The sequence below is a fragment of the Botryllus schlosseri genome, chromosome 12 (assembly GCF_051294905.1).
Source record: "Botryllus schlosseri isolate E-star chromosome 12, Bs_hap1, whole genome shotgun sequence".
Classification (NCBI taxonomy): domain Eukaryota; kingdom Metazoa; phylum Chordata; class Ascidiacea; order Stolidobranchia; family Styelidae; genus Botryllus; species Botryllus schlosseri.
This window is the reverse complement of record NC_137247.1, coordinates 11,584,961-11,597,789: the sequence shown is the minus strand read 5'-3', so window position 1 is coordinate 11,597,789 and position 12,829 is coordinate 11,584,961. Positions and strand designations below refer to the sequence as shown.

The 12,829-nt window shown below is 40.4% G+C and overlaps 3 protein-coding genes across 4 annotated transcripts in view; 1 reads left to right on the top strand and 2 right to left on the bottom strand.

The window, feature by feature from the left end:
- LOC145451903 (CTP synthase 2-like) overlaps window positions 1–4,269 on the bottom strand; it is a 54,925-nt gene extending 50,656 nt beyond the window's left edge. The window contains exon 1 of the mRNA XM_080330127.1: window positions 4,259–4,269. The gene's annotated coding sequence lies outside the window, so the exon portion shown is untranslated. The remainder of the gene's footprint in view (window positions 1–4,258) is intronic.
- Window positions 1–12,829, bottom strand: part of LOC145451895 (thyroid peroxidase-like) — a 30,842-nt gene that overhangs the window by 11,585 nt on the left and 6,428 nt on the right. Inside the window, exons 4-11 of the mRNA XM_080330116.1 lie at window positions 12,316–12,447; window positions 11,507–11,715; window positions 10,735–10,889; window positions 8,552–8,707; window positions 7,225–7,312; window positions 5,507–5,612; window positions 1,378–1,542; window positions 195–460 (exon numbers count right to left, since the gene is read on the bottom strand). Of these exons, the coding sequence (XP_080186242.1) occupies window positions 195–460; window positions 1,378–1,542; window positions 5,507–5,612; window positions 7,225–7,312; window positions 8,552–8,707; window positions 10,735–10,889; window positions 11,507–11,715; window positions 12,316–12,447 (1,277 nt within the window). The remainder of the gene's footprint in view (window positions 1–194; window positions 461–1,377; window positions 1,543–5,506; window positions 5,613–7,224; window positions 7,313–8,551; window positions 8,708–10,734; window positions 10,890–11,506; window positions 11,716–12,315; window positions 12,448–12,829) is intronic.
- Window positions 2,474–3,711, top strand: LOC145451917 (uncharacterized). 2 transcript variants are annotated; one of them, XR_013919125.1, is made up of 2 exons: window positions 2,474–3,411; window positions 3,491–3,711. XR_013919125.1 is itself a non-coding variant. In XM_080330138.1 (2 exons), the coding sequence occupies exons 1-2, from the start codon at window positions 3,038–3,040 to the stop codon at window positions 3,673–3,675; spliced, it is 381 nt and encodes a 126-aa protein (XP_080186264.1). In that variant the 5' UTR covers window positions 2,474–3,037; the 3' UTR covers window positions 3,676–3,711. The 2 variants fall into 2 exon arrangements, 1 of the variants encoding a protein (XP_080186264.1); XM_080330138.1 differs by having other exon boundaries at window positions 2,474–3,233.

Here is a 12,829-nt window from a genome sequence, read left to right as displayed (position 1 = left end):
ACTGCCGCACCTCAAACCAAATGATATGGTCGAAAGCAAGAATCACTTAATGCATACGGTCCTATTTTCCGATTGTAACGTAAGAGATGACAATGCCATAATGAGTACAATACAAGTCAATTAATTTTAACTCATGTATAGTAGATATAGATATAAGGCTTGTTGTCCTGCAGCAAATCTATGTTTGTATTTACCTCTAAAAATAGGGTCTAGTCCACCCTCCTTGATAATACGCCAGGGCGAGAAAAACGCTCGATGCAGCAGAATATTTCTGAACTGCGGGTGTTCCTCATAATCTTCGCCCAGGCGTCGGAACATCGGCGCGATGGTGACGTGCCCGAATCGAAAGGCGGCGGTGGCGAACACGTTCGATATCGTTGGGTCCGTTTGCGGATCATAGCCGTTGTACTCTCCCAATATTTCCAGTCCCCTGGTTCCGATAATTTTGGGAACGTACTCCCTGTGAAATTACGACCTGTCAGGTTATCAGAAGCAAACAGTAACGAGGTATACCTGTACTTTCAGGAGTAATCAAGTAAGTTTTGTCTACTTTCGTTGCTTGCTCATGTTTACAATCCCACTTTTACCCAACAATTTTGACGCAAAACTATACTAAATTTTTATACCTTGGTTTTTGTGAAGTAGTAAGCACTTTTTGGATTGATTTGTATCACTGTTGCGGGTCAAATTATCATAAAAAAGGCGAAGTGGCCCCTAGTCCTAGTAGTCCAATATATTTTCGAAAATTATTGCCGCTACGACCTTCCGACCTATCTTGTAATTTGGAAATAAGCCGACCTTCTATTTACCACCAAAAGTAAGCGACACCTCGACCAAATGTACATTTAGAAGCTATTTAGCTACTCTAGTAGTTTTCAAACCGCTAATTTTCTACTTCCGCTTGAAGTAGTTAGAGCATGACTTGGAAATTGCTATTTGTACTTATAATTGAGTAATAGAAATTGACTACATTACTTCTAATCTATTCCAGTAGCAATGCCGACTACACTTTGAACAGGGCTCTTCAAAAATGACTTTTTTCTCAAATCGTACTGGCTACTTGATAAAATTGTTGGGTTACCTAATTTAAGCCTACACACAAAATTTGGTTCAATTCCAGCCAGTAACCGCTTTGCTACAGGAGAGGTAACTTTCTTCCCCTGTAGCAACGCGGTTACTGGCTGGAATTGATCCAAATTTTGTGTGTAGGCTTAAATTAGGTAACCTAACAATTTTATCAAGTAGCCAGTACGATTTGAGATGAAAAGTCATTTTTGAAGAGCCCTATTAAACACTTATGTGTGTTAATAACCTATACCCAGACTCTGTACTCCTATAGGCGCAATGTTGTTGAAGCGTCCTCGCTATTACACACACCTGTAATGTACCACTTGATGCAGAGAACCAACGATTTTCCTTGCCTCTTGATACAGCACTTCGCCATTCCAGTGTGGGTTCAATTCCTTCAGCGCTCGCGCCAGTCTGTTGTGTTCTCTCACCCACAACGTGTGAATCCCGGAGAGAGTCGAGTGTTCTGACACCCTGCGAGAAACGCAAGCTACGGGTTAGCAGCCAGAGGTGGTCAGCTAAGAAGTACTTCTACTCTTTCGGATTACACAAATAGGCTTTTTCTACTTGCGCTACCTATACGTAATTGCAAAGGTGGTCAGTAGGGTTGTTCAGAATTGATCGACTTTCAAAATGTCGTGGTTTTCAGTCCGATTCCCATGCCTTATACCATAAAAACATATTCTAGGTACTTTTTTTCGTAATTCATCGCTTGCATCCGTGTGCACATTGAGCTGGAATAATATCGGCTAAAAATAGTGGATTCCCCTAAAATTTGAGTGTCGCTATTCGGACTAGGCTAGTAAAACGTCATATATAAGCTGGTTTTATGTAGCTATTGCGGTTGGAGTGCTACATAACCTCACTATAGAAAGTATTGTCAGTTCAGGACACCATTTTCATGTCCCACACTGCCTTAGAACTCCTCAAAACTGCCTAAGACTGATAGTCATTTTGTTGGATCACCTATCCTACACTCCTCAACCCTACCCGAGATTGTTCATCAATTGCCGGGATCACCACGTGCAAGAATACAACTGTAAATGTATCATTCACTCACAGCCACATTATAAACATCACATTGTTCAAAGGAAACGAAACAAAAAGGCAAAGAAACAGATCAACTTGGCACATTGCATTGCACTGGGATGCAAAGCTCACTAGAAGTCGTTTCGGAGGGAAATTTGAGGCCTTGGCAGTGCTGGCATAGTCTGCGTATTCCAACGCATTTGAGAAAGGCAAACTTCTTGGCAATCGAACTCTGGAGAGTGTTACAGGAAAAGCACAGGCTGATCTGTCATTTGAACTGCTGGAACTTTATAATTTAACAAATAATACCAGAGCTCTTGTGTTTGACACAACACCCTCAAACAATGGAAAAAATAAAGGTGCGGTTTTAGTTACTTGAAGAATTGATAAACAGGAAAGTTTTCTACTTTCTACTTCTGCTTGTCGCCATCATATTTATGAACTAGTCATCCGGGGAGGTCTGGAAGTGAAGTGTGTTTGGATCTGCGACCACAGGCCCTGAAAACACAGATTTTAATACCTTCCAAGAAGTGGAAAGATATTGATCAATTAAGAAGCTCTAAAACACTTCAGTTTGATGAATGCAGCTGGTTGGCGATCAAAGCTGATGAAGCTAAGCAAGAAATAATTCCACTGATGAAGCCATATAATGGAAAGCAGAAAGAAGTCTTGATAATAAATGCCTACAGAAAATGTGCAACAGGCACCTTGGCGATTGTAGCTGCCCAATATATTGATAATCGTTTTCGCAAGCCTGGTGCTACTAATAGCACTGGGTGGATGAGTCAAGTGCTGTACTGTCAAAAATGTTCATGTGGAGAGAGCAAATGGGCTATTCTGAAGAGTTCATTAGAAAGTTGCCCTGTTTTATGTCCCAGCTTGGTTGAAAACTGGTAATACATGTGACGCACAGTATATTGATCTCAAATTCCTTCATGGCATGACAGACTTTTCATTGTGCGATTTCACAGTTGCTGATGGGGCATATAAAAAGATGCGAGAACATCATTGGCATCTCACCGAGGAAACGGTGGTATCAACAATGTTCTCGGCTAAACCAAAGATTCCTGACAAAGTGAAGGAAGCGATGGCTGCTAAATTGCTGCAAATGCCAATCCTTGAACAATTTCGCAGAGGTAGGCTATACCTCTGAGTCTAATCTCTGACTCTGTCTCTGAGTCAATGAGTATGGTTGCTTTAATTGAACCGGAATCATGGTTTCTATCCAATGCTATACATGTCGAACATGATTGGTTTAGTCTTCCAGTTTCGGAATGGCATACTGATTCGCATTTCGTGACTGCTCAAGAATTTGTGAGTAGCGTTGAAATAGTTAACGGCGCAGCAGAGCGTTTGGTGAAATTGAATACCGACTTTGATGCTTTCAAAACAGATGACAAAGAACAGCGAGCGAGCCTCTTACAAGCCGTGGAAGATAACGGGAACAGATATGCCGATTTCTCTAAAGCAACCATTTCATCCGGACCTGATTTAAGTAGTATTTGCCAAGTTGATCTGTTTCTTTGCCTTTTTGTTTCGTTTCCTTTGAACAATGTGATGTTTATAATGTGGCTGTGAGTGAATGATACATTTACAGTTGTATTCTTGCACGTGGTGATCCCGGCAATTGATGAACAATCTCGGGTAGGGTTGAGGAGTGTAGGATAGGTGATCCAACAAAATGACTATCAGTCTTAGGCAGTTTTGAGGAGTTCTAAGGCAGTGTGGGACATGAAAATGGTGTCCTGAACTGACAATACTTTCTATAGTGAGGTTATGTAGCACTCCAACCGCAATAGCTACATAAAACCAGCTTATATATGACGTTTTACTAGCCTAGTCCGAATAGCGACACTCAAATTTTAGGGGAATCCACTATTTTTAGCCGATATTATTCCAGCTCAATGTGCACACGGATGCAAGGGATGAATTACGAAAAAAAGTACCTAGAATATGTTTTTATGGTATAAGGCATGGGAATCGGACTGAAAACCACGACATTTTGAAAGTCGATCAATTCTGAACAACCCTACTGGTCAGTAACCAAGTAGTTCAACTTCTACTGGGAGTTTTCAGTTTTTTAAGCTGCATTAGAAATTGACTGCGTTACTTCGACTTCTACTTGAGTACCGGCGATTACTACTTTGACCATCTCTGCTCAAGTCGTTATATTGTTAGACTAATTCCAGTACAGCTTATACAGTTTACTTTTTACAATTTGGATTTTGAAAAGTAGAAATTAGTTCTCGGGTGTGTTCGCATCACTTTTATGAGTGCAATCGTCGTAAGAGCCTCGTGAAATAGTAAAATATCAGGATAACTGAATGTATTTACGAATATTCCATCTACAGATTCGTTTGGGTATTAGTAGGTCGATTTTTTTACCTAAAAATTCAAGATTTTTAAAATTTTTGACCTAAAAAAATAATTTCAACCCAATTTTGACCTCACGTATGTAAATTAGGTGTTTTCGCACATAATGGTAAATTTCTACTACTTATCTTCATTTCTGGTTGGAACCGTCTGTCTATACGAAATAGTTTGGCCTGAAGAAACGTTTTTGACTAATAGAAAACTGACAAATTATAACCTGAAAAAACTTTGATTTTAACGAAATCTGGCCCTATGAAGAATTCCAGTAGTTACATCACGTATTATGGTAGAAATCGTTAAAATTTGTTGTAGTACAACCTACAACGAAAGGATACCTTTCTGTCTGTCCTTACTAAGTAGCTTGCCAAGAATGGAGAAATAACGCTCAACAGCAGCAGTTGTTGGTTGTGCGTACACTGCTGATGACACACCGTGACTTAATTCAACATGTCAATAAAATCGCCCCAGTCATTAGTTATTTTGCGTTAGGGTGGATTGCACAGATGCCGATCGAAAAGTAATCTCCAATCGCCTTAATCGGGGATAATCTAATCCGCCAGCAAGGTCACCTGGCGATAAGTTCGGGCTGATCTGCGAGACATGTTAGGGCATCAAATAGTCGATTAAGCTTCTAAGATACCTCATTCGGCGGTTCAAATTTGGCCGATTAAAATTCTCCGATTAGTGGATAATCTTCATCTGTGCAACGGAAGCAGGTCGATCACTGAACTTTAATCGGCCATCACGGATTGACCGGCATCTGTGCCACCCGTCCTAAGATTACCTTCTAAACTTATGCAGCCCTCAACCAAACCTATACGTTTTGATGCTATCTTCTTGAGTACGTTTCAAACGTTTCATTTACGACTTCCACTTGAAGTAGTTTTGATATTGTTTGCTACTTCTACTTGTAGTTAAGTAGCAATTTTCAGCGTTACTTCTACTTGAGGACTACTTTGATCACCTCTGTTCGCAGCTCGGTATGGAAGTATCACGTCTATGGATTCCACGATCCCGTTAGCAGTCGCTCTCATACCTGCCATCGCCAGCGTGGAAGCACGGAATTTGTTCGCCGCTTGCATCGGACGGATCTTGCACGCACGGGTTCGCCGGATTGAATGGTAGATATTCCCGGCCTTCGTCTAAATTAAGTGGAACACATCGCACAATTTCGTACACTTTGAATGCATGGTTGGTGTATATCAGGATATCAGCACGTTCTGGAACAAACTTTTGCTTTCGCACCCAAACCTTACGGAGATATATCCCTGGGGTGCATTGGGTTTACATTTACGTGCATGTGTCACTTTTGTGTGCCTTCTAGGGGTGGTGCACTCCGCCCCAGGGATATGTCTATGTCTCGATAAGACTTGGTATATTTGACTTGTTTCTACCCACTGGAAGGCATGTGAAAACAAAATCTTGAACCTGAAAATGCCGTTTACCGGATTTGCGCACTCTGACCTATACAGCAGAAATCGGCGAAATACACGATTGTCGTTTACGGTGTAGTGTTGGTCATTAATTTAGGGCGATTATTTTGTTATGTCAAAAAAAAGTTAAAATTTAGTCAAAATTGTTGCGTTAGGACAAAAAATGTCAAAATCTTTCACAAAGTCAAATTTTTTTTTGCAACCCGCATTTCGGTTGTATATCGTAGATTTTGCACTGTCGGTGAACTTATCATTTGACATTTTACAGCTTGTAGCCTACTTTATAGGCCTACCGTTGTAGACGGGCCGTCGTCTGCTCATTGTGAAGCATAAACATTCAAATAAAACAAATAGGTTGACATGGTGTTATGCTCCACGTACTGCAATATCCTAATTGAAGCAAGACTGCGTGGGCATAGCATGGTTCTTATATCAAGAAGCGCATGATGAAAAATTATGATGTAGACACCATTGTCAGCAGCAGTTTCCATTCTTGACAAACTACTTAGTAAAGACAGACACTTTCTACCCGAGAATGTAAGTATCTTTCGTTGTACTACAACAAACTTTAATTATTTCTACCATAATACGTGAAGAAAATACTGGAATTCTTCATAGGGTCAGATTTCGTTAAAATAGAGTTTTTCATGTAACAATTTGTCAGTTTTTGAGTCAAAAAAGTTTTTTCAGGCCAAACTACTTCGTAAGAACGGACAGTTCCAACCAGAAATGAAATAAGTAGTACAATTCTAGTATAGAATGTGGGAAAACACCTAATTTGCATAGGTTAGGTCGAAATTAAGTTTTTTAAGGTAAAAATATGTCGAAATTTTGATTTTTATGTCAAAATCTTCCTTTTTTAGGTACAAAAAAAGCAATAGTCATCATTTGTTAGTATGCCTGCTTGCTATAGGTGGCAAAATTTAGTTCTAGCAGCTTAATGACGTTTACTTTATTGATATTGTTGATTTTAATTTTGTTACTAAAACATTTGCTTTAACCTCGCTATTTCACCCACAACCCACGGTAGCATGGGTGCGGTTGTGCGTACGTTATGAAGTAGGCCAACATATAGTTCAAGCGAATACCTCTCATACAAAACAAAGACAGAAAGCGACGCACAATTGTGATTTATACCTAGTTATATTGCGCCACGCAATATTTGGGTGATATAGCGCTGCATATCGAGAATATAATCTATAATTGACACAAATAGCCTATGTACATAGCGATATTGATTTTACAAATCAATTATCCCCAATGTTTTAACGTGGCGTCAATGTCATATTTGTCAATATCAATTTCATATATATATATATACCGTCGAATCTGTCGTTGACTTTCATTAGTCCTTCGTCCGTCTCGGTGTTTCGAATTGCCATGGCGAGAGAGTCGGTGCTACCATAAACCTGCAAGGATGATAACCGGCTGTTGAATTTAACACCACAATAGTTTTGATACACACTATATAAACGCGAATCGTGTATTCCAACGATTTCCGCCACCATATGGTAGGATTACCATATTTTGGAATCCGGTAAGGTGGACACTTTTTAAAAATCATAAATTGAAAAGAGCTGATTTTGAAATATTACTGCAAATCTTGTTGTGTTGACCAAAACATTATCATCACTTTAACTCGACTCCCGCATTACCCACTTTTTTACGATACTTCTGTGATGTTCACTAAAAAATAGTAATCCTTCCGATTCGACTTCCGATTCACCCGCTTTTCACCTATACTGCTATCGTATTGACTAAAAAAAATGTCACTACTTTAATCCAACTCCCAGATTACCCCCTATTTACGGTACTTCAGTGGTGTTGACTAAAAAAACGGCCATCACTCTGATTCGACTCTTCAATGGCCCGCTCGAACGACCGCACTACCTATTTCGCGTCATTGATGCCGATTTTCAGTTGACCCTGTCCATAAGCCTGGCTGTAAAAGCTGTAAAATAGGACGAATTGCCAAAATGGAGGACATTTACGCGTCATCGGACGACATTTTCAATTTCCCAAGGGTAAGTACAAATCATCATTGTCATCATTGGTCATGGGCACCTTTTCGTGCAAAATTTTCTTTCACACCAATATCAGTCTGTGAACATGAGCCAGATATACCTTTGATATAGCAATATACCGAAGAGGTGAAGCATATAGCTTCTGTTTACCTGCATCACCTTTTGGGGGGTAATGTGCACTAACTAACAATATAAAATCAATGTAGCCCGTTCACTGGGGCGATTTAACATGGCGAGTGACCCATAACCAAATTAACCATAGACATATTGTTCGAAATTAAACCACTGTAGTACGGGTTGCTGTATCGTCTGTTGTGGAATTAGAGAAGTTTGCAAAATGTAAGGAGAATAGTCATAATCTGCCATTAATCAGCTAAACCAATTCTGTCAAAACACGATTCGATTGGGGTGCGCTCAGCAATGACAAAAGCCCATCGTTATATCATTTTTAAGAATAAGCATTTGTTTACACAAAGGTGTTGGCGCCATAAACGGTCGGCATTTCTTTCAGATTCAATGAGGTATAACCCGGAATCCCGCAGCAAACCTTGACCGAGATAACACGCCGACGTAAAGATGCTGCGTAATAGTACCGCCCGTGTAGCATAATCCGATTACACTCACCGTGCTGGCGTCGACGTAAGAGGTGACCGCATTGATTTGTTCCCGGGGAGCCACGCTGTCAAAAAATGCGGCCGTTTCTCCCGTACCGCAGACCGCAGCCGACCGGAAGAAGGGCATACAATCCGCCGTTGTTATCCGTGGATCATCGCCTGGGATCTGCGGGAAAGACCGAAATCAGTGTGAACTTGAAATTTTCGAACTAAGTTCAAGCACAAGACTAAAAAAACAGAAGAATTTGCATCAACAAACTCGGACAGTCGGACATACATACCATGATAAGCTACCCAGATCAGTGGTTCTCAACCTGGGGATCCTTAAACCTTCAAAACAAATTTCGCGAACTGGTGAACATTCAAAATGCAAAAGAGCTGGGGCCTTGTTGTTTGCTAGCCTCTATTATACTTCCGAATGCCGAAAAACACAACTGTCGAAATCTAATGAATTTTCTTTAAAAAAGACTTCCTGCCAATCATATATAACTAGCCTACAAGTGCGCTGTGCAACAAGTCGGCAGGCACCCAAGAACGATAAATAATATCAGTCACCACAAATAACGACAACATATAACTGGTCTTAAACGAGTCGTAGGCTACTATACAGTATGGTACAACAGTTGCAGAATTTTGATGTACGCTAACGCCAAAGATGATAATGAACTTTATATCATGACACATGGCCTATGGCCTAGGCCAGGGGCGGGCAATATACGGCCCGCGAAGTGCTACAGTCTGACGAGATTCCCCGCTACTTGCTTACTACTTCAAATTTTAGTGACTGTATGTTATTATATACATGCATAGGCACTGCGCAGTGTGCGAGAGTGGAGCTTTCGCGTAAGTTTGCTGAAGCGGGAAGACTTGCATTATCCGCATTTATGATGTACTCAACCCAAATATCGTTTGTGGTAATCATGGCGTTTGTCGACTACAATGATCATTTATACCAGGCCGATATTTCCTACTTTTGCCAGGGGTCGCCAACTCAAAACGGGTTGCGGGCCAATTTTCAAATGTCGTAGAAGCCGCGGTCCGCATGAATTCAATATCAAGATAAAATAGGCCACACAGTTGAACAACGACGCTATCTCGTCATCTACTCAGCCCTAATGAATTGATATCTTGGTAAATTTGGGGTACCGGGCTTATCGAACGCCTTGAAATCTCCATTAGTGATTGCATCGTGTGTTGATTGATCAGAGAGAAGCAGACATGGCGGCGCCTGTATGACAATGCTGTTCTCGAATCCACATTGCATTCGTCATTATGGGCGAGAAAAGGCTTTGAAGTGACATTGATGTCGGTAACATACATTCATTAAATACGATTTACACCTTGTATATGTGGAATGTGGATAAATGGGCGAATGTGTCGATTCAACAAGCCGGCCCGCCAAGTGCTTAATTTACATATATCCGGCCCGCCGACTGGAGAAGTTGCCCGCCCCTGGCCTAGGCCCTAGGCCATGCATGACACGATGCGGATAAAAACGTTCCAAATTTCAAAATTTATTCAAAATTAGATATAGTGTTTTGTTTTCCTAGTTGATTGACACGTGTACAACTTTTTGTATTTTACAATGAGATCTAACATCGCGATGTATTTGGCGGACCGGCAAGAATGTTAGCATGGACAGGTCGCTGAGAACCACGTCCCTAGATGCCTATGATACAAATTGCTCGAATAATGAAGCATATATTGCTAGATAACGCGAGAAACCCCTTTAAACATTGATATTTTGTCTTTTACTTCCCCTGTAACCGTGTTCAGACCGGGATATACTCTGAATTCAGTGAAGCATTTGCAATTATAGGCCTCTGCTAACAGGAATACGCTACATACTTGCGACCAAGATGATATTGCCTTTCAAATTCAATCGAAGTATACTGCAAACAACACAAACTGCCGCTATGTAAAGCCAAGTTCGGTCGACGAATCATGCCAATATCAACCTATAGCGACTGTTGTAAGTAGGCTATAGTATTAGATAGACATCCTATTCTACAAGTTGCGTATAATACGGACAATGGACAAGATCAGGCCCCCCTGACGTACAGAACATAGCCTTGCCTATTCTAAAGTTAAATCAATTTTACTTATTAATATTATTTCGCAGTTGATATTTTTATATTTCGAGCCTCCAGGTAAAAATTCATCAGTCACAGATGTTATCATGCTGTCGATTACCATTATAGGAAAGCAGGGCGGAGAGTTCGCGCAAGTTTCTTTGCAGTTGGTCAGGCCTTGAAATGTCGAAGTGCTGAGACTCTGCGGCGTGAAATCAAAGTCGTGGTCGATGTATTGGCCCCATACGACGATCATGTGAGAGTACAGATCATCATCTGAAATGAAACATTATGTCTCCATATCTTCCAGGCGGTACGAAAGGGTGCAATCGAATATTGCTCATGAAAGGTTGGTCCAAAACCTGGTATGGGGGCCGCGTGTGTTGCGTTAGTCCACTTTTTACAGGCCCGCGAGAATTACTCGCGGTTGTTAAAATACTCATTCCAAATCACAGCAAAATCGAAACTTCTTCAATTTCCCTTGAATCATTTTTACCAGTGTTTGCAGGATCAGGTTTCGTGAGTATACCTTCTCAATCCGACCCGAAAATTGTTTCACAAATATGTTTTTTTCTTAAAACTGAGTACATGTTTATTACGCAGCTTTGGTGATCACTCAAGCTAGAAGACTAGTCTGTGTATGATATCAGCGTATCGTATAGCCTGTGTTGGAAACCGTATTACTCAGAATTTGGAGGGAATGCCTTTTAAGGCTAGGCTCGTAAGTAAATATTCGGATTGAAAGGTCTCATTCATGACGAACTTGATTGTAAAATATCACCCTAACAAAACGAAAGCAACTACGCCTTTAGATGAATGGGGAATTTGCTATAGCTACTTTCGCAATATTATCCAAATCCATCTCGTTGGGTATGACACATGCCCATGCCCACCTGTGATATTGTCGTTGCTGGTATGGATGATTTCATTCGATAGTTTCCGGACCATCGGAAGCCTGAAACCGTTGCGAAGTTGTTCTGAATTCCACCCCATCGGCTCCGTGAAATCGTTTTCGTATTGTGACGGAAGCCAACGCCTCAGCTTGTTGTTCGCGGAGCCCCAGTACTGATTTTGTAGGTTGTTGCATTCGCCTGATATAGTTCTGTAAAAGGGTATACGGCTTCGTAAAACGCTTAAAGTGTATTTCTCATAGTACGATGAAGACTCCGTTGCCCAAAGTGTGATATTTGCCGTATAGATTGCTCGTAATGCTCAATGCTCATTATGGCTCTTCAAAAATGACTATTTTTTTCTCAAATCGTACTGGCTACTTGATAAAATTGTTAGGTTACCTAATCTAAGCCTACACACAAAATTTGGTTCAATTCCAGCCAGTAACCGCTTTGCTACAGCAGAAGAAAGTTTCTATTTATTATTTAAAAATAATTAATAAAAAATTTGAAAATTTTCTATTCACCTCACCACAATATGTAATAACACGTGTAGTGACTAGGGACTGTAGGGAGCCAATAGTGTTACTTTACTGGCCTGGATACAATTCTGCTTCCTTCCGTCATTATAATGTCACCGATTGATAATCGGGTATCATCATGAGTTAGGATTAGGATGAATTTGAAAAGTTCTCCCTGATTTGCCATTGACATTTGCGACACTGGATTAGATTTCGGTGATCGAATTTCGAATAAATTCGAATTGTGAGCGATCTGGTACGAATTCGGGTTCCTGCTAATTCTGCACATACCTGTACTTTCTGTCATGACAAAAATTTGAACATGTTTTCGGTTTACGACTACCTCTGCAGCCAGCAAACTTCGACAGTTCTTGCAAGGTGTCTGACGAAAGAACGTCTGTTACGTTCACCCTGCGCTTGAACCTGGGAATGAAGACGCCATTTTGAAAAAAAAAAATCACCATCGATATAGCTATAGCATAATAAAACTTGAGTGTAATAATATCCGTAATAATCGTGGGGTTATATCCCCGATATAAACATAACAGTCTGATCTTACTCGTGAAAGTTGTTGATGAATGCCATTTTTCAGACCATAAAATTCAGAAATACACTGTTAAAAAAATACCAGTAAATTTACTGCTCAAATAGCAGGCAGCAGTTTTACTGCCATTTGTAAATGTAATTACTGCTTCCAGAAAGTCAATTAAATTACGGTGTTATAGCAGTAAGATTTATTACTGGTTTGCTAGTAAATTTACTGACTAAATGTAAAACTAAATACTGATTCCAGTAAGATTTATTA